This window comes from Gymnodraco acuticeps, unplaced genomic scaffold (assembly GCF_902827175.1).
Source record: "Gymnodraco acuticeps unplaced genomic scaffold, fGymAcu1.1, whole genome shotgun sequence".
In the NCBI taxonomy this organism is placed as follows: Eukaryota; Metazoa; Chordata; class Actinopteri; order Perciformes; family Bathydraconidae; genus Gymnodraco; species Gymnodraco acuticeps.
Window position 1 is genome coordinate 47,681 of NW_022990591.1, and position 21,623 is coordinate 69,303.

The 21,623-nt window shown below is 41.5% G+C and overlaps 1 protein-coding gene across 2 annotated transcripts; it reads left to right on the forward strand.

The window, feature by feature from the left end:
- The first annotated feature begins 10,131 nt into the window (after positions 1 to 10,131).
- On the forward strand, positions 10,132 to 14,999 carry LOC117554382. Of its 2 annotated transcripts, XM_034228800.1 has the most exons (3): positions 10,184 to 10,237; positions 10,446 to 10,604; positions 10,875 to 14,999. In XM_034228800.1, exons 1-3 carry the CDS (start codon positions 10,200 to 10,202, stop codon positions 14,824 to 14,826), a joined length of 4,149 nt encoding a protein of 1,382 aa, XP_034084691.1. In that variant the 5' UTR covers positions 10,184 to 10,199; the 3' UTR covers positions 14,827 to 14,999. The 2 variants fall into 2 exon arrangements, with proteins under 2 accessions (XP_034084690.1, XP_034084691.1); XM_034228799.1 differs by having other exon boundaries at positions 10,132 to 10,604.
- Positions 15,000 to 21,623: the final 6,624 nt, after the last annotated feature.

Genomic DNA, 21,623 nt, shown 5'->3' on the forward strand with positions numbered 1-21,623 from the left:
TCCCTCGCAGCCACAGTCGCCCCCTTGCAAATATTCTTCATGCTGTCTCCACCGCCAAGTGCACATGACAAACTGCTGCTGCAGCGCACCTGAACACAACACAGGTAACTGATGGACACTCTTCTTCACCTCAACTGACACTACCCATTTTGCTCGCTTGCGCCACCCAGCGGCCAACAAAGACATTTGTTCAGAGCGCTGCTTCACACAGACTGTTTAACTGTTTAACTGATTACTCATGCTTTTATTCTGATGGTCATAAAGGGGAGCCAGCAAACATAAAGCCAACTCCCTGTCCCTGTTCTCAACAACAAAAGGACACCAGCTTGCCCTCCCCTAAAAGAAATTGTGCAAACCTCTTACCTGTTTCCATAAGTCCAGACTCATCTCAAGTAAGCTCATTGAGCCTGGCTGTTCTTAATACCTGGCAGGCAAGTCCTCTTATAATGAATGATTGTATTATCAACCACAGCCTTAACTTTATGTTTTTAACTGAAACCTGGCTAGACCGACAAACACCGTGCAGCTGTTCTCATCGAAACAGCCCCGGGTGAGAACAGAGCACACAGGAAAGGAGGTGGAGGTGTCACTTTGTTTATTAATAGTTTTCTTTGTAAGAACATTTCAATGCAATCATTTCCCTCTTTGAATATCTGGCTGTTCAGTTAATTTCTCGTTGTCGAGCACTGGTCCTACTTTTCTTACAGACCACCAAAATATTCAGCAACATTTCATGATGATTTATCAGAATTATTGTCACTCATCTGCATTGATGTTGACTCCATACTCGTAGTCGGTGACTTAAACATCCACACTGACCACCCCATGGACAGCAGTGCTATTGAATTAGCAAATTAACCTGAAAGCTATGGACCCATCCAGCATGTGAAAAGAGCCCCTCATACATTCTGTCACACTCTTGATCTGGTTATAACCAAAGGTCTTAATATCTCAAACATCCTGGTTCACAGACGTTGCCCTCTCAGAGTACTCATGTATCTTCTTTCAGATCGATATCAGTGTTTCCCTTAAGAGGGCAACCACACATAATCACAAAACGACGCGTCACAGAGAACACAATGTTCATTCAGGCCTTCTCTTCCTCTTCAAACTCTGTTGATGAATTGGTGTGACATCTATTTGATGCTCTCGCCCCTGCTACAGCTGTCTCTGGTGATGAACGCCACAGTGGTGAAGCTTCAAAAGAGGGAATGCAAATCAATCAAATCTCCATGTTCATTTTGAGATGTTTAAAGACTGTCTCCATACTTATGACTTCATACTACGAAATGCTCGACGCTCCTATTTCTCAGAATGAATGACCAAAAACAGCAACAACGCTCGTGCCTTGTTTTCAACTGTTAGAGCCAGAGGTCTCTCTTCTTCAGGAGGTTTACTCTCGTCCCCAGAGTCAGAACGACATTCACGAGGCAGCTTTTAGTTTTATTTAATCACAAGCTTGGAACAAACCGACTGAAACTCTGAGGTCCGCCCCAACACTGGGTTATTTTAAATCAACGTTAAAAACCTTTCTTTTGAATGCAGCCTATCCTGAGATCCTTTGACCTGATCGTTGCACTTTTAGTTGCAGCCAGTATTTTATCGCTTTTGTGAATTGTCTATTTTTTTTGATTGTGTGTGTGTTTTGTTTTTAATTATTATGTGTTGAATGTGAAGCACTTTGAATCGCCTCTGTGTCTTAAAATGTGCTGAACAAATAAACTAACCTTGAACCTTATTCACAGCCAATCATATTAAGTCTGTTTCGATGTTGTTGACCTCCTGATTGGCTGTTGCAGAGGACCATCATGGCTCTGGGTCACCTGGTGATGTCCTGAGGGAACCTGGTGTTCATCGACATGATCGAGCACCTTCTGAACAGAACATGAGATGTTGTTCTGAAAGCTGTTCCAGATCAAATGTATTACTGATACAGACTCAAACACTAAGTTAAAGTCACACAGTAGGTCTTGTTAACGAGCTGAGAGTCTACAACAAGCTACATTTTGTTATTGCTAACCATGTTTACCATGTTTACTCGTGATCTTTGTGTGTAAATACACACAAAGATCACGAGTCATTGCTTATCAAGAAACAGGAATTCAAGCTTGAACATGAGGAACTTTCTTATCTGGTCTCACAGTTCCCACTTAGTAAATACAGAACACACATCTCTTTCGACTCCACCTCGAGCGATAGAACTGCTAACAAAGCACTTATATACTAATAAAGGACTGGCTTATCTAAAGCCAGTTAAGTAGCACTTGAAATGTTTGGCTCTATGAAACCTGATGTACTTATATGATTCTGTTTTCTTCAAGGTTGTGTCTTCCTGGTCGAATGCACTTATTGTAAGTCGCTTTGGATAAAAGCGTCAGCTAAATGCAATGTAATGTAATGTAATCTTCATGGTCATTTTAAAGAGGAAGCAATAGACCCATTTCTGGTTTTGAAGAGGATTCTTCTAATTACTTATAGTTTGTTTAGTTTTTTTATGAAAAATATTGAGTGTTACCACAATGACAACTCCCTTCCAAGTAAAGACAACTAAAGGGACATTGCGGGTTACTTAGAAAGAGAGGTGGGGAGAGTATAAATGCTCTGTGTTAAGGCAGCTGGCTGATTTGGGTTCTTTTGAACTTCGGTCTCTCTGAGAAACCTAACCTTTATTTTGTGAACTCTGCTCATCTCCTAGGAGTAAGGTAAGAATACCCTTAACTCACAGAAGTTGTATATTGTGTTTAAAATGTACATGAAAGTGAAAACACCCTAAGGTTAAAGCTGTACTTTTATTAGGACATATTTTTTATATTGGCTTGGTTTTCTTTGATGTTCTGTTATATGCAGGGTGTGTTGATCATTTCAATCAATCAATCAATCAATCAATCAATCAATCAATCAATCAATCAATCAATGTTTATTTATATAGCCCAATATCACAAATGTTACATTTGTCTCAGTGGACTTTACAGTTTGTACAAAATATCAGTATGACAATACGACACCCTCTGTCCTTAGACCCTCTGTCCTTAGACCCTCACATCGTACAAGGAAAAACGTCCGAAGAAAACCCACAGTTTAAAGGGAACATGGGAGAAACCTCAGGGAGAGCAACAGAGGAGGGATCCCTCTCCCAGGACGGACAGACGTGCAATAGATGCCGTGTGTACATTTCAGAAGTACCGGAGCGCACCTATGATTTTGAAGCTTATGTAACTTCTGTCCAGAGGTGGGAGAAGTACTCAGATCTTGTACTTAAGTAAAAGTAAAAGTACCAGAGAGTATGCATACTCTGTTACAGTAAAAGTCCTGCATTAAAGGTGGGGTAGGTGAGTTTGAGAAACCGGCTCGAGATACACTTTTTGTTATATTCCATGGAATGCTCTTAACATCCCGATAGCAATGAATATCTGAAGTGCTTTGACAACAAATCCATAGAAAAATGTCATCCGTGGAAGCCGTGGCGCTGTAAAAAGCACGACCAATCATCTGAGCCGGCCCGGCTAAAGTAACTGGATGGCCTACCTGCCTGTCAGCCTTCCATCTGGGCACACAATTATCTCGTGCCCTCATTGGTCATGTCAATGGTGTTTTGGTAGTCATGTTTTGTGGCAATTATTGTACATTTGGTTTTGCGTACCATGAGCGGGACAAATAAAAATGAAATGAAATGAAATGTACGTGTTCGTGTGTGTTGGAGGAGGGGCTCTGTGAGGAAGTGGCAGATTTCTTCTGGTTGTGTATTTTCAAATTCTAGCGCACTCGAGCTGGTTTCTCCAAAATTACCTATCCCACCTTTAATGTTACTCAAGTAAAAGTAGAAAAGTATTAGCATCAAAATATAATAAATATAAACAGTCCAGACAGAATGGGCAAAGCGTGGTCAGTCAATAAGATAAACTAATGAATACATGTGTGTATTCAGTACCTGCTGTCCACAGCTAACAGTCATAGACTGTATATATAAATGGACGTAGGGTCCGTGACGTCACCCATAGGATTCTGCAGAGTTGCCGTGAAGCCCTTAGTAGGCGGAGTCGGCCACTAACGGCTCGACAGTGACGTTAGAGTTCAACTCCCGCCTTCTCCAAATAAGGGCAAAGAGGCGGAGCCGAGGCGGGACCTGCTGCCACCGAGCTGGAAGTTCCAGAGCTAGCTGAAGCTACCAAGCTAAGCTAACATTTACGTTTCTAAGGTAAGCGGACATGAAACTATAAATAATAATCTAAGTTATTGAGTTTTTAGCATAATACTTCAGAATCTTAAAACCCCTTAACGTTTGTATGCAATTGTGTTAAATTCAACACTGGAATCAAGCAAATATTAATATGTTTGCATGTCATTAGTTATTTATATTTTGATATCACTTAACTATACGTTTAATACATTTAAGTCAAGCTAAGGTACATGTGATGGTAGCTAGTTAGCGCTCTTACCTGTGAGGCCTCCTCCAAACAGCATAATAACCAGACTGTATCATTAAAACTAAGTACCAGTTATAGATCCTTGACTTTAGACAAACAATTCAAAAGATAAAATGTATTTAAAGACCAATCTTTATTTGAAGGTGCCTCTTAACCTGAGATATTAGTTATACAGTAATAGTATTGACAATCTAAAAAAACTGAGCAACTCAACAATCAACTTTATGTTTCTTATTGTCTAAAGCATTTATTATTTTCATTTCCCCCCCCTCTCATATTCAGTGTGGACGGATTGAGACAGCGTGGTGTCCAGAGAGCTGCAGAGACTTCAGGGAGAAACCTCCGTGTGATGGACGTCCAGTCTGTTGGTTTGGAGAGGACTGAGGGTCTTTCCTCAGCGAGGAGGACTGAGGGTCTTTCCTCTGCGAGGAGGACCAGGGCTGATGGAGGAGCCCATGCTGGGCAAAGCTGATACCAACTGCACAAGCCTAGTCTGTCACTTTATTTGACTAAATGTGTTTACTTATACATTTAATAGGTTTACACCTTCTGTCCATATGTGCTTTTGGTTCACATTTCAATAAATTGTATTTGTATTTGCACTCCTTTTGTCCATTATTCTTACTGAAAATGTTAGATTACACATTCACATCTGACTGGAGATTGGCCCCATTTATTTGTGACGTTGCAAAACAAGGTACATGTTGTGAAGCTCATAAAGTGAGGCAAATAGAAATAATCAGTTGATGGAGTGTAGATGTGGAAATAGCTGCATTCGATCAGCTGACTGTTTTTACAATAAAAGTAGTTTCTTAGTGAATGTCCTGTACTGGTCTTAAAATCTCATAACATCAGCTTTTAATGTTCCTCTTGGATGTTCTTCTTGACCCTCAGAGCAGGAGAACATGTCGTGTCTTTCAGGCATGTCCTTTCCTAACAAAAATGACAGGAAACATAAAACATATTATTGCAGAACAAGTGTGTTATTTATGAAAGCGGTGTGTTTGTGTGTTTAGGGGCTGTAGATATCATTATTTTGTAATTGTAATGTTTTTTTTTTATTTCAACAATGAGCTACAAAGACAAACAGATTATGAATGAACAGTATGAAGTTCATCAACATTGAAATATATGTTATCAAAATAATATTGAACTGTTATCAAAACGTAGTGCAACTGTAGAAGCTTGCTCTGTTGTCTCACTGAAATAATCACTTTTACCACGTTTTTTTCAGACAATATTGAGAGATAAATAGTAGCAGTTCTCACTATGTGTTAAATATCTTTGCCTTCAATACATTACATTAGAAAGCTGACAAAGTCGTATTGCTTGTTAACATCTAAATGTAACTTTTTGCATGGAAAAACCCCTCAACTTCACTGATGTGTAGGTGATCTAGTATTTAGTATTGTTTAATGGAATGTATATCAGTGTATTCAAGTCAATACTTCATTCATTTAAACCAATATCTTTCTTGATTCTTTGTACAGTATAAAAAAGAGTCTTTGTACCTGTGCTGAAGTTCACTGCTGTGAGGAGTCCAGTTCTGTCTCTCACTCTCTGGTCCAGCCTGTCTGCATCACCTGGACACTTTAAACAAACAGATATATATATATTAGGGGTGTAACGGTACACGTACCCGTACCGAAATTATTCGGTACGGGCCCTTCGGTTCGGTACAGGTGTGTACCGAAGTGTACCGAACGAATATAACGTTAAACGTAAAAAATTGAGAACGTGAATAACTTTTTGGAAGTAATCTCAGGTGCTGCCTCGCAGCATTCAGAGTAATTTGCTCACATTGGGTTCAACGCGTCATAGAGCGATTAAGTCATTTCATTGGATGAGAGGCATACTATGAGAGCTGGTCAGAGGGATGCGTTCAAATGTAGTCAGTAATTTGAGGAACTGTCGAAATGGCGAACGCAGATACAGTTGAGCTCGAAAATCCTCCAGCATCATTGAAGTCTCCGGTTTGGGAACATTTTGGTTTCGCAGTTACGCACAAGGATGACGGACAAAGACAGGTGGACCGAACCAAAGCTGTTTGTCGGCATTGTTCAACTAAAATTGGTTACGCGGCTGGCAATACATCAAACTTGCACACTCTTGAAAAGGCATCACCCGAACGTGAATATCACCGGTACCAAAAGAAAAAATGACTGAAGTGCAAACCCAACTCCCACTAGCATTTAAGCCTCCATCACTCGCAGAAAGTTCAGACCGAGCCAAAGCTATTACAAACGCCAAATATCCTTATGTTGCCATGTTAGCAAAGCGCTACCTGGCTGTATCTGCTACCTCTGTCCCTAGAGAGGGTGTTCTCCACAGCAGGAGACATTGGTAGTGCCAGCAGATCTGCCCTTTCGGCAGCAATGTGGACAAGTTAATTTTTCTTTAAACAACATGAAAATACAATGACAAGCAAGTCCTAATGTCAAACTGGCTGCTTAGGTGCTAGTACAGTTCAAATACAGATTATTTCAGTTCATCGACATGCTGCACCTTAATGTTCATTTTATTATATGTTGTATTTATTTGAGTGAATATTCACAGTTTAATAATAATTAAAAACCCAAAACTAATAGTTTATGTTTTGTGAGTACTAGTACAGTAAAGTTCAAATACAGATTATTTCAGTTCATCGAAATGCTGCACCTTAATGTTTATTTTATTATATTTTGTATTTATTTGAGTGAATACATTATTCACAGTTTAATAATAATAATAAAAAAATATATATATATGTTTTGTGAAAAAAAATTCTGCTGACCAAAAAACCGAGGTACGTACCGAACCGAAATGTTTGTGAACCGTTACACCCCTAATATATATATATATGTAAAGTACCATGTGTACAAACAATATAACTGATTCTCTTCTGTTGAACATGTTGGATTGTGTATTGTCAGGGTCCTTTGTATTTTACTGTAACTTTGGAAGTTGTGTTACCAATGCTTACTGTTTATTTCATACCCATTTGGTAATACAATTAATAAAAACAACAAGGTTTGGGTTCGTTCTTCAGATGACTGTGACGTTAACGTGTAAGCTCAATAATGAACTCCAGCTCAACCAACCATATTGTAATATCTAAGTAATCATCTTGAAATATGACATTAATAATTGTAATATACACATCTTATTGTGAGGTTGATTTCACATACACTACTTCGACATTAGCTTGTCTACATACTTGAGCGTAGCCAATTTAAATTAACCTTAGATGCATACAGTTCTACCTACATAATACAATATCTCTAAGTTACAAGGATGTAACCTTATTTTATCAACCTCAAACAGAAGCCGTTTGTTCAACAGTATTATCCCACTTAACACTTGTCTATTTCGTTTTAACCTTTATATACAGTCTATGATTTTAACTTGGAGGCTACGATTACAATCGTTAGCACCGATGTAGCTACCACTCACTTACATGCTAACCCAAGCCTTACCATTCATTACGTAGCTGATTAAAATCATTAACACATAAATAAAGCACTCGAATTTCACTTACCGCAAAACCGCATTCATGCACCGTCTGTTTTAACCGCAGAGCGAGTCACAATAGTCCGATATATAAGCATGAAGAACAAACAACCACGGCCGGCTTCAAGTTGTGTTTCCTGGATGAGCTGAGCCGGCAGAGTCCCTGTAGCTAGCTTCACGGAGCAGCTAGCAGAGAGACAAGAAGCTAACAGCGGCAGGCACTTGACAGAGCCGTCACTCAATGTGACCACGCCCTAATCTATGCACAAACTTTAAGACCTAATATAAATAAAAGGGTCGCGTTAGAAAACAATTCACTCACAGATCCATAATCATGAAGGTGGAATTTAACTATATCGCTAATAAAATGTATGGAGCCAGGGGTAGAAACATGTTTTTTTCTGCTGTAAAGTTGGGCATTTTAACATGGGGGTCTATGGAAATTGCTCCTTTCTGCAGCCATCGCCTATCGGCCAATATATGAACTGCAGTGTGTGGCACTTCCGTATTGGCTTCCCGGCTCTACCCCACAGTTTGCCGCTTGGCTAACAGTATGAGAACGCTCCTTCACTGAATGAACTCACGACAGCTAACCCAATTCATTATCTTTTTTATAGAAATGATGGTATCTTGCTGATGTTAAATCTGTCTGTCTTTGTGTAGAAGTGCATTGTGTCTAAATTAGTGCTGTCAAAATTATCGCGTTAACGGCGGTAATTAATTTTTTGAATTAATTGCGTTAAAATATTTAACGCATTTAACGCATGTGCAGAATGGCCCGCCCCATACGTGCCACCAGTGGCAGCGCCAGGGTATGGCTGGGGTAGGCTACACCCATACCAAGAAATGGCTTAGCTCCACCATGAAAAATGATGTTAAAGTAAGCAAAAATAAAGTCTGCCAACTCGCGCGGAGTAAATTCAATTGCACAGACAGCAGTTAGTCAGATTGATTTCAGTAGCCACGGTTTTGAAAACTTTTGTCACGTAGTTATCGTCTTCTCAATAGAACATCTTTGATAACGGCGTGGTGTTGTTGCAGGAAGTCCCGACGGAGAATACTTTTGCTGTAGTATTAGGCCGCAAGGTGAACCTCGAAAAGTCCTTTAGAAAAGAAATCCCGCTCCACAGAAGTGAAACTACACAATCTTTAGTTCATAAAAAAGAACGATTCATGCTTATCCACCAAAAAAAAATTCGTCGCTAAAATTCCTGCCAATTCTTCTAGGCACGTAATTATTGGCTGAACTATTCCCTTCGAAGCGTAATAATATCTTGGTCCAAAGTCGTGCCACGGTTCATCACGTGATCGTGCTACACCAATTGGGTAGCTGCATATTGTCAACAGAAGTGAAAGATGGCGGCCGCCATGGTTTCATCGAGTAGCGGAGACGAGGAAAACGCACCAGAAAGTCTCAAAAAGTCAAAATTGTCAACACATATATGTTACATGCATATTACGTCTGTGAAGCACGAAAAGGTTGATTGTTTTACCAATACAAGATGGAATACGTACAGGACAAGCTTACAACGGTCGCTCGGCTTGAAGGGAGACTCTCGGAACGTGGTGGCTGAAAACCACAAGCACTGTCTTGATTTCGAGTTCGAAGATATTCCTGAGGACGCTGGCTTCCACCACACATGCTACATAAGGTTTACCGACACAAAGGCCATGACGAAGGTGGAAAGACGGCTCGCACGTGAGGGAGATCAAGACGTTAGGGAGGACCTTGAGGTCGAGCCCATCCCATCGACGTCTCGCAGCACGTACCGAAGCCAAACAGAGAAGCTACGATCAAGGTCAGGCCTGCCAATCGCAGGCTCTGGCCCCATCCTTCCTGCCCTGTGCATTATATGCAAGATGAAGGAGAAAATGATCATCAAAGCAGGCAAGCGACAAAGGGATCAACTGTGTAAGGCTGAAACATTAAAAGCAGGTAAGCAAACCCCCTCCCCCACCCACACACCACACACACACTACACACACACCACACACACACACACACACACACACACACACACACACACACACACACACACACACCCACACACACACACCCACACACACACACACACACACATTCTCTGTGGTTGAATAACTGAAAGGTACAATTATGTGTGAGAGATACGTCAACAAACTCATTGAGTTGTCCTTTTTTTCCGTTTAGGCAAATTGCAGAAAGCTGCTGAGAAGAAAGATGACCAAAGTGTTCTTTTACATATAAAAGACAAAGACTGTGTGGCTCTGGAGGTGCGGTACCACAAAAGCTGTTACAGTCAGTACACCATGTTTTTGCTGAGACCTGACAAACCAGAGACAGAACAGTAAGTTATTTCTCCTTGGATTGCTTTACCTATTTGCACTACCACCAGACTGAAGTCCAGGTGTGTGTCGGCGATGGCTATATATATATATACACATACACATACTTAACATTATAAGTAAACATCCAATTTCCTTCTGTTATATGTGCACACAATCACAACACTTATTCATTTATCCATTTATTTACTTCTCATTCATGTGTTGTAGGGATGAGGCAATGTTTGATGCCAGTTACAAGCTGTTCTGTGAGAGGATCATCCGCCAGAGGCTGCTTGTCAACAATGAGGTGCTTAGAATGGGCCAGCTGAGGAAGGCCTTCATTGACATGGTGAAAGCAAACGAAGGTGTTGATGCTTCAAACTACAGGTAACTGCAATGTAATACAAGTCTTATTATTTATCATGTGCAAGGCCAGCTTTAAACAAAATGTGTATGACAGGCCTGTTTGGAGAAACCCCCATGATGTGTAGTGTGTAGTGTTGTTTGTGATGATGTGGGCCTTTATTTGGCTTCTTTGGTGTTAAATGTGCTGTATGGCAGATAGGTTCTAGTCTGTAATGTCTTGTATCACCTCCACCACTCTGCTTTTGATGGTACTCCTGTGACTCGTAATTGTCACTGTTTGTTGTGTTACAGACAGGATCTGTTGAAGAAGAGGCTGGCTCAAGATTTCCCTCAGCTAGCGTTTCACATGCCCACCAAGCGCAACGTCTGCGAACTGGTTTTTGCTGAGACTCTGTCAAAGGATGCACTCGTGGACATGCTACCAGATCCATCCGGTACGGAAACAACACAGTCCAGTGAATTGAGCCAGACAGACAGCGACAATGAAACAGGGAGAACAAAGTGCCAAACAACACATGAGGACACAAGGACACTGTATACAGCAGCGTTGTTTTTGAAAAGACTGCTTAGTGACACTCCTGGCATGTCATGCCCATGGCCTCCCACTTCTGAAAATGTAAATGTCACTGAATCTCAAACTGTTGTCCCCATTGGACTATACAATCTGCTCAGCTGGATTATAGGTTCCACTGAGGAGCCAACACTGGATCATTATGTCAACATTGATGATGACGTACATTTGAAAGTGTTGTCTGTTTGTCAAGACATTGTGTACCTTGCTTCCAAGGGCCGCAAGCAGACACCCAAGTCCTTGGCTTTAGGTTTAACTGTTCGACATTTAACTGGATCATCACGCATTGTATCACTGCTTAACAGACTGGGACATTGTGCATCATGGGACACAGTTTTGAGTCTAGACACTAGCCTTGCCCAACTGACACTAGTAGAAGGCAGAGACAAAATACCGAAGGGATTCTCAAAGCGGACACCCACAACACTTGTGTGGGATAACATTGACTTTGGTGAGGAGACACTATCGGGTCGTGGAACTACTCACCATACAAATGGAATTATGCTCCAGAGTGTGCCCGGCGAGCCTATGTCCACAGCAATCAGACAGCCACTGAGAAAGGGAGTTACCTCATTCATAGCCCCCCCCCCAATGCCTATACAACCTTACCATCAGTCCAAAAGGCAAGGGCCACAGAACTTGTGTCAACCAGTGCAGTCAGCGACATGCAGAATGGACACCCACTTTGCTGTACAAGCTGAAATGGCATATGCTTTTGTGAAGTCCACATGTACGAATAGTTGTACAATCCCAAGCTGGACAGGGTTCCATACACTGCTTCAGGATGAAAACACTCTGCAGAAGTCCGCATTGTATTATCTTCCAGTCATTGAAGCCTCACCAACAGAGATGTCAACAGTCAACACTATCCTGAAGCGAAGTGTCCAGATTGCTGACCAGCTAGAACTGGATCATATAGTTTTAGTGTTTGACCAGGCTATATATGCCAAAGCACAGCAAATACGCTGGAAGGATGTTGAGTTTACAAAGCGTCTAGTGATTAGACTAGGTGAATTCCATACATGCATGTCCTACCTGAGTATTCTAGGCAAAAGGTTCGGAGATGCAGGACTGCAAGATATCCTCATTGAATCTGAAGTTGTTGCCCCAGGATCCATCAATGGGGTACTCAATGGCCATCACTACAATCGCAGCATGAGGGCTCATAAACTTCTATATGAGAGTCTGCAGCGCATCCGGTTTATCACCTTCATGGACTCCTTGCCACCCCAAGAGAGAGCTGCGTGCATGGATGTCATCACTGAGATGGAATGTGCCTTTCCAGACAGATTGATGGATGTTTTGAGTGCAGATCAGAGGTTTGATAATATGTGCTCGAAATATGCAGACTTTGTGCAGAGGAGGAGTACAGAGAATGCAACATTTGCTTTCTGGAGCTCATACATTGACATGATGCAGCTACTCCTCCTGTTTGTGAGAGCAACGCGAGAATCAAACTGGCAGCTTCACCTGTCAACCGTCCGGTTAATGATGCCATGGTTTTTTGCCTACGATAGAGTAAATTACGCTCGATATTTACCTGCATACTGGCTGGAAATGATGAATCTGCCTGTCACACATCCCTCTTGCCACAGTGACATGAATGTGAAAGGCCAGTGGACTGTCCAGCGACAAAGTGTTCATGGATTTGCCTCCATTGCTTGCGACCAGGCTATTGAGCAAACGCTTAACAGAGATGCCAAGACCAAAGGTGGCTGGACAGGGATCACACAAAATCGGTCTGCAGTGTATCGCTGGATACTGTCACAGCATGAAAGAGCCGCGATAGCAAGACAGTGTGAATCAATGGCAGGGATATCTCCTGAGCTACGGACAAGAAAAGACCTGGACAAGACACGCATCTCTGCTGATGCAAAGGCTGTGAGTAGAATCTTGGACACTATTGATTCCATGCTCAACCCTTTTGATGTACACCAAGACGGCATTGTGTGTCTTAGCTCTGGAAGAGTAGCAACAGGAGAAATCACAAAGGATTTGCTTGTTGCCTCAGAAAAGGGTGAAAATGCTGTAAAGGAGTTTATGGAGCAGAGACTGTTATCCAAAACAGTTGACATATTTGCCCCCATAATATCACAAAAACTCAAGACTCTCAGTGATCAGAAAAAGCCCCCCAAAAAATCTGCAGCAGGCAAGGAAGTGATTTTGCGTGCTGACAAGAAGTTATTTTCCAGGCTCCTCATCCTTGGCCAGAGCAGGAAAATTGAAATGAGGGAAATTCTGTCATATTCCTTGGGAACTGTGTCATATCCATTAGCAAGTGCTGATGGTTCACTTGCCAAAACAAACAAATCAGCTCTCATGGATCTATTGCAGAGCAAAGGTGGAGAGTGCTTGGTTGACAAAGTTCCAATAGGTGGTGCCATTCTTTTTGATGGCATGGCAGTCATGCAGGCCATGCCATCCAGACCAGCAACATTTGGAGAGCTTGCAGAGACCATACTGCAGAGCATACTCCAACTTGCTTTGCATCACAAGTGTACACGCATTGATTTTGTCACTGACCGGTATCCACCCATCAGCATCAAAAGCCTAGAACGGTCCCGTAGAGCTGATGCAGGGTCACAACTAATAACAATCTTCAGCCCAGATCAGAGAACTCCAACCCAGTGGAAGAAGTTTCTCTCTGACGGAAAAAATAAGGAAGCACTGGCCGAATTCCTTTATGTGGCATGGACACATGCAGACCTCACAACAGTGGGTAAAAACCTCAGCTTGTACATTGCCCATCAAAATCAATGCCACTGTGTAACTGTCATGGAGGGTGTACAGTCTGTTGATGTTGTTGAAGACCTGCAGTGTGATCATGAGGAATGTGACACACGGGTGTTTTTACATGCCCAACATGCTGCACAGGAGCACAAAGCTGTCATCATCAAGAGCTCGGACACTGATGTGGCAGTCATTGCTGTAAGTCTGCAGGCAGATTTGCCATGCAGCTTATATGTGTTCACAGGGACTGGCAACAGGACACGGATCATTGACATTGCCATGGTGTCATCAGCTCTCGGAACCAGTGTGTGTTCAGCCTTGATTGGAATTCACACGTTCTCTGGGTGTGACTCCACAAGCGCTTTCTATGGCAAAGGCAAAAGAAAGTCATTTGCTGTTGCATGTGAGAAAGATGACTACCTTAAGGCTTTCAGAAGTTTAGGTACTAACTTTGACTTGGAGCAATCAACATTTGCACTTCTTTGCCGGTATGTATGTCACCTGTATGATCAGCCAGCAGCCGAACATGTAAATGATGCTAGGTACAAGGCTTTCTGTATGGCATCATCGGCCTTGCCAGAATTAAGCATTCCCCCTACTCATGATGCCCTCCATCAGCACTGCAAAAGGGCAAATTACCAGGCAGCAATAATGAGGTCCAGTCTCAAAAGAGAAATGAATGCTCCATCACCTGCTGGATATGGTTGGGAAATAGAGGATGGGAACTTACACGTCACCTGGATGACAAGAAATCCTGCCCCTGACAGTGTGTTGCATGTGATACACTGCAGCTGCAAAGAGTCTGCCTGTGAGAAAGGCAGATGTTCATGCTTCTCTGCAGGACTCTGTTGCACAGACTTATGTCGTTGCTCAAATTGTGCAAATAAAAAAGAAACAGAGGAAGAGAACGATGACTGCCCTGACACTGACAGTGAGGAATAGGAATAAAAGAGCCTTCTTTCCATCTTTCTTAAGCTCTTTTCTGTTCTTTTGGTTTTAGTGCCTGGCCGACGCGCTCACACATCACTCATAGATACGTTTGTTTTTGGTACTAGAACAGAGTATAATCAGCAGGACTCTTTTAACCAGCTGAGGCAATCACAGCACCAATCAGCCGCTCCGCCCAGCCTGACACCAATCAATTATACTACATTACATGTCCTTCTACTGTTTTCTATGTCATACCTTTTATATTTGTAATAAATCTCGTTTTTATGGTTCATCAGTGTTGTTTTCATTTGTGGAGGGATGAATGAGTAAATAAATGAATCAATGGACATTGGTATAAGTAAGGCAAGGCAAGTTTATTTATATAGCACTTTTCAACACAAGGCAATTCAAAGTGTTTTACAAAAAATTAAAGACATTAAGAAAATGGCATTTAAAATCAGTCATTCAAAAGAAAAGCTAATAAAATAAACATTAAAAGAAAAAATACATGGATAAAAGTTACAGTGCAGTCTAAGATATGAATAGTTCAATTAAAAGCAGCAACAAAAAGAAAAGTCTTCAGCCTGGAAGTACTGCATTTTATTGATCTAAATTACTTAACGTAACAAGTTAACCTTCTTCTTGGACCCAGAAATCAAGTCATGTTTATTTTAAGAGTGCATTTAACGTGTACAGGGTAACAACACAGACAAAAAGTCCTCAGTCTAATGGAATAATCCCAATGAACCTAGCGATGTGAACATGGCAGTCCAGGAATGATAGTTTGATAAATATGAGTTTGATATACTTTATTAATCCCCGTGGGGAAATTGTTTGTAGCTGGAGTTGGCTGATAAACGCTGCTAGTCAATGTTGATTCGATGGTCAACTCTGTTCCCAGATAGTAAAACCTCTCACAAATACCGCGTATATAACGCAAATACCTCGGACTTAGTGATGTATTAAGACATATGACAAAACATGACATAAAACAAGCATACAGCACTGTTTAGAATCCATTTGGTCTGGTTTAGCGTAACCATGGCGGCCGCCATCTTTCACTTCTGTTGACAATATGCAGCTACCCAATTGGTGTAGCACGATCACGTGACGAACCGTGGCACGACTTTGGACCAAGATATTATTACGCTTCGAAGGGACTAGTTCAGCCAATAATTACGTGCCTAGAAGAATTGGCAGGAATTTTAGCGACGATATTTTTTTTGGTGGATAAGCATGACTCGTTCTTTTTTATGAACTAAAGATTGTGTAGTTTCACTTCTGTGGAGCGGGTTGAAACGATAACAGGGTTCACCTTATGGCCTATATAGGGGTGCACATAACAGGTTATGTGCGTAATCTGAAATGCGTACCGTCACTTATTTCCAGTGTTGGGACTAACGCGTTACAAAGTTACTGTAACGCCGTCATTTTTGGCAGTAACCAGTACTCTAACGCGTTACTTTTTGAATTCAGTAACTCAGTTACCGTTACTACATGGTGCGTTACTCCGTTAGTTTTTTTATATAGTCAACAGCCAGGCAAACAGAGATGAGAACTGTACTTAAGTACAGTACTTGAGTAAATGTACTTAAATACTTCCTGTGTCACATGCGGAGACGCGCTGTGGGCGTGTTTGTGTTGTTTACTAACAAGACTATCATGGCGGCGGCGGAGCTCAAGTCTAGTTTCTCCACCTGGAGATATTCTCACTATTTCACTTTTGTCGAGCACAAAGAAAAGAACGTTTTAGTTAACTTAAATGTAAGTTGTGTCTTGGCGGGTCAAAGATCCTATCTGAGGCTACTGAATATGCTTCTTGAAAGGCAGGTTTTCTTTTAAATAACATCATTTTTGATCCTAAATATCTTTCTTTTCTTCGCTCACATTGTTCTGCTGTCTGACATAAGAAGTCAAAAACACCTCATTGGTTCCTCTTGCATTTGAGACTCAGTTTCTCATCTCCATATCTACACTGTAGCTGCTGAGCACATGATGAGAGAGACTTGAAACTGGAGGTAAACCCCCGAAGATATGACCTACCTGTTCACAGAGCGTTGAGGAGAAGCTGCTGTTCAGGAACAGAGACTCAGTCAGTGAGACGAGAGGCTCTGGAGAGACTCTTTATCTACCCGATGGGGGGGGGGGGGGGGGGGGGGGGGGCAGACAGCACTCAGTATGAGGGAGGGAATTCAGTTCAACCCCTTTTCTTTTCTAGTGGAGCTAGTGGGGCTCGCAGTCTCACTAGTGAATTATTATCTCTAAAAGTTACTTATTATCACAAAATACTGACTTTTATCTCAAATTACTGACATTTATCCCAAAATACTGACTTTATATCTCACCTAAATGACTTAGTGTCTCAAAATGCTTACATAAAACCTCAAAATACTGTGTTCATCTCAACATATAGACTTAGTGTGACTTAATATCTCAAAAATAATGAGATAATGTCTCCTCGTAATGACTTAGTTTTATAATATAAAGACTTAAATGTCAAAAAACGGACTTAGTTTCTAATAACATAATATCTGGAAATACTGACTTTTATGTCAAATAATATCTTAATAACTCAAAAATACTTACGTAATGTATTCTCACAATAACTTAAATGTGTATTATCTCTACATAATCAGGGATGCAAACTCATCAGGTATGAAAAAGGTGACAAGGATCCGATCCCCCGACCCCACAGAATATCGGCTTTGAAATGAGGAATAACAGGATGTTAGCAGTCAGAGCAACTAAAGCAGCCGTTAATAATAACAGAAACGCCAAAGAGTCAAATCTAATAGAAATATATAAAAGCATTTATTTTAATTGTGTAGCAGTCAGTTTATAATTTTGGCAGCACTGCTGAGCATTTTGAAAATGTATTTCCATGCCTCTGTTCAAGGCTTAGTCTTTCTATCTGTATAGCCAGTGGTGTAAAGTAACTAAGTTAATCAACTCAACAAGTAGGCTACTATACTTGGGTACAATTTTGAGATACTTCAATGTTTTGCTACTTTGTTCTTCTACTCCTCTACAGTTCAGAGGTACATGGTGTACTTTTCCTCCACTACAGTTCAGAGGTATATGGTGTACTTTTCCTCCACTACAGTTCAGAGGTACACATAGGCGGATTTTGCGGGGGGGCATTGCCCCCCTAGTGGCTGAAATATGTTACAGCATTACTACGTCTAAAACTGTTCCAATACAAATATTTCGTATATCAATATTTTAATAAGGTAGGACACTGGTTAATAATATTGTAGCGTGTTCAAGTAACCACGGGATATAGTAGTTATCAAATAAGTATAAGATGTGCACAGTTATGATACGTTTTACAGTTATGTAATGCACTGTTGTAGGGGGGAGAGACCCAACATGAGTGTGTGTGTACGGTGCGCATGAGTTGTGTTCGTATGTGGAAAAGTCATACTCAGTGCGGTGAGCGCAGGCTTTATTGCTACTGTATCCGTAGCTCCCCACGCAATAGTTGGGACTGTGTACTGACGTCAGTAAAAAAGGTTTGCCCCCCCCCCAAGCGCAAATGTCAAACTCCGCCTATGGAGGTACATGGTGTACTTTTCCTCCACGACATGTATTTCATCCCTTTAGTTACTCTACAGATCTGGATGAATGATGTGAAATCTAATCAAGTGTTGAATCAGACTTTAGTTCCACCTGGAGTAAATCCACCAGCTACCCTGCAGTATACAAAGTCATTCAAACTAGCTGCACCTTCACCAGCTTTGAGAACACTTTCATGATCAATCATTATAAAACATATCATATATATTATTCTGAAATGGACCAATCTGCACAATGACTACTTTTACTGTCGCTACTTTCACTATATTTTGATGAGAATACTTTCCTACTTTCACTTGAGGAACATTTTGAATGCAGGACTTTTACTGTAACAGAGTATTCCTACACTCTGGTACTTCTACTTTTACTCAAGTACAAGATCTGAGTACTTCTACTTTTACTCAAGTACAAGATCTGAGTACTTCTACTTTTACTCTAGTACAATATCTGTGTGCTTCTACTTTTACTCAAGTACAAGACCTGAGTACATCTACTTTTACTCAAGTACAAGATATGAGTACTTCTACTTTTACTCTAGTAAAATATCTGAGTGCTTCTATTACTCAAGTACAATATCTATACTTATACCACCTCTGTTTATAGCCTATGAAAAAAACTATTAGAAAACGAAGGCTAAAGCTAACGTTAGCAGATAGTGCAACCCAGTCTCATGGCATTTCATGTTCACCAACACGATTTCCCCCTTTTTTTCGTGTTGCACAGCACGATTTTAAAAGCAATGTATTTCTACTGGTAATGACGCTCATGGAAGCACGGCATTCGTTTGTGTCGGCTGCCCTTAAAGGCAATGTGAGCGTCCATTCTCATTGGATAACGGAGAATTGTACACCCGGAAGTAAGTATTCCACCCTGTACTTCACTTGTATTATTGTATGCTGAAAAACATATATATTACAGCACGATTTTTTGTTGAATAGATTTGAGTGCTTCAAAATGTTGGGTCGCGATGTATTGACCAAGTAAAAAGTGGGTCCCGAGGCCTGACCAGTTGAGAACCACCGATTTAGTTGACACTACTAGCCGAGTTTCTTTGTCCAATATCTCGCGGGCAGGGTACATTTTAGAAGAAGAAGAAGAAGAAGAAGAAGAAGAAGAAGAAGAAGAAGAAGAAGAAGAAGAAGAAGAAGAAGAAGAAAAGATAAGACGAAAGAAGCCGAGAAGACAACATAAGAAAGAAAATAATAGCAGAAGAAGCGCATAAGAAGAGAATAAGAAGAGCCTGAACATACAGAGACAGCCTCAGCCGATCTCAGCATCCTCACGAGCTAGCCTCCGCTCTAGACTACTCCTCCGCAGAATCCAAACGCCAGCCGAAAGAAGAAGAAGAAGAAGAAGAAGAAGAAGAAGAAGAAGAAGAAGAAGAAGAAGATCGTCTCGCTGCAAAAGTTGAGCAATGTTCAACTTTTGACGCCTCGGTAGAAGCGTCAGCCAATCGAATCATATGCCAGTACAAGCTCTAGCCAATCAAACCGCTGCTTGTGTGTCAGGGGCGGGAGATTCATGTGATTGGTTGTTGGTCGAGTGTCAGACACGCCCGCCGGCAAGCGTCAACGCACGCCGCTGTGTGGACCGGCCGTTATGGCGCGTTTCCACTGCAGGCCTCGCTCGGCCTCGCTCGGTTTGGTTAGGCCTTATTAGGCCCGGCTCACTTTAATGCTGCGCTTCCATTACAGTTTAGGAACTGGGGAAGTTACTATAGTAACGCAGTGTAGGCGGAGCCGTGACGTCATCTTCAATGAGAGCCCCAGAAAAACAACACAGCCGTTAGCTCTTAGCACTCAGAGCTCACAGCTCCTCATATCTGTTCAGAAACTAGACAAAAGATAAACAAGTACAAACCACAGACTGCCTGTGTCATGGAGAATACAGTCGCTGATTTATTTATGTCTGTATAGGCCGTTGTTGTGAGTGTGGACGGTCGGAGCATATACAACGTTAGCTTAGCCAAGCTCCATTTAGAAAACACGCATTTTAAAAGGATTTTTCGCCTGCCGTCTGTCTGCAGACTTGTCAAAGCATTAATTCATGGTTTTTACTAACCAGTATCAGTATGTTGTTACTTCGGCATCATTTTGAAACGTGTATTACAATTAAATCACGGTCAAATATGTTCATCTTGTTGTAGTTGTAGCCCCCTTGCCAGCGATTCTCTCTCTAGTTTAGCATACTCAGCCCGACTCAGCCTGGTTGTTCCTGGCCCTAGAACCACGATTTAGTCGGGCCAGAAAAAAGGTGAAAAAGTAGCCCCGGGCCAAAACTAGGCCAAGTGGAAACGCAACCAAAAACGGGCCCCGCACGGCTCGGCACGCTTAAAGCAGTGGAAACGCGCCATTAGAGAGGAACAACCAACAACCCTGCATTCTTGGAACGCAATGCCCTAGTAGGACAGTAGGGTATAATGAGTTCTTTAAGGTAAGATGGCGCCTGCCCATTAAGGGCTTTGTAGGCGAGAAGAAGACTTTTAAATTCTATCCTGTGTTCTATAGGGAGCCAGTGTAAGGCAGCCAGAACAGGAGTAATGTGGTCCCTTTTCCTAACTCTGGTTAGTACACGAGCTACAGCATTTTGAATCAGCTGAAGCGACTTGACTGACTTCTTGGTACACCCTGATAATAAGGAGTTACAATAATCCAGCCTTGAAGTAACAAATGCATGGACTAGTTTCTCTGCATCGTTTTGAGGCAAGATATGCCTGAATTTAGCTATGTTACGTAGATGAAAGAAGGCGGTCCTAGAGATTGATTTTATGTAGGCGTTAAAGGATAAATCCTGATCAAATATAACACCAAGATTCCTTACAGTCTCACTGGAGGCCAAATTAATGCCATCCATAGTTAGTATATCCTTAGATAGTTTGTTTCATAGATTCTTTGGGCCGAGTATGATAACCTGTGGCCGTGTTTAACATAACAAAATGTAAGGTCATCCACGTTTTGAAGTCCTTGAGGCAGTCTTGAATTGTATTTAGATGATTTGTTTCATCAGGCTTGATTGATAGATATAATTGAATATCATCCGCATAACAATGACAATGTACAGAGTGATTCCTTATAATATTGCCTCACGGAAGCATATATAATGTGAACAAAATAGGTCCGAGCACTGAGCCCTGTGGCACTCCATGGCTAACTTTGGTTTGCATGGAAGATTCATCGTTGACACGTACAAACTGAGAGCGTTCAGATAGATAGGACCTAAACCAGCCTAAAGCA

Coding starts and splice junctions, on each gene's coding strand:
- LOC117554382 (XM_034228799.1), top strand. CDS start 10,381: ATGTGCACACAATCACAACACTTATTCATTTATCCATTTATTTACTTC. Junction 10,605..10,874: donor GTTGATGCTTCAAACTACAG/GTAACTGCAATG, acceptor GTTGTGTTACAG/ACAGGATCTGTTGAAGAAGA.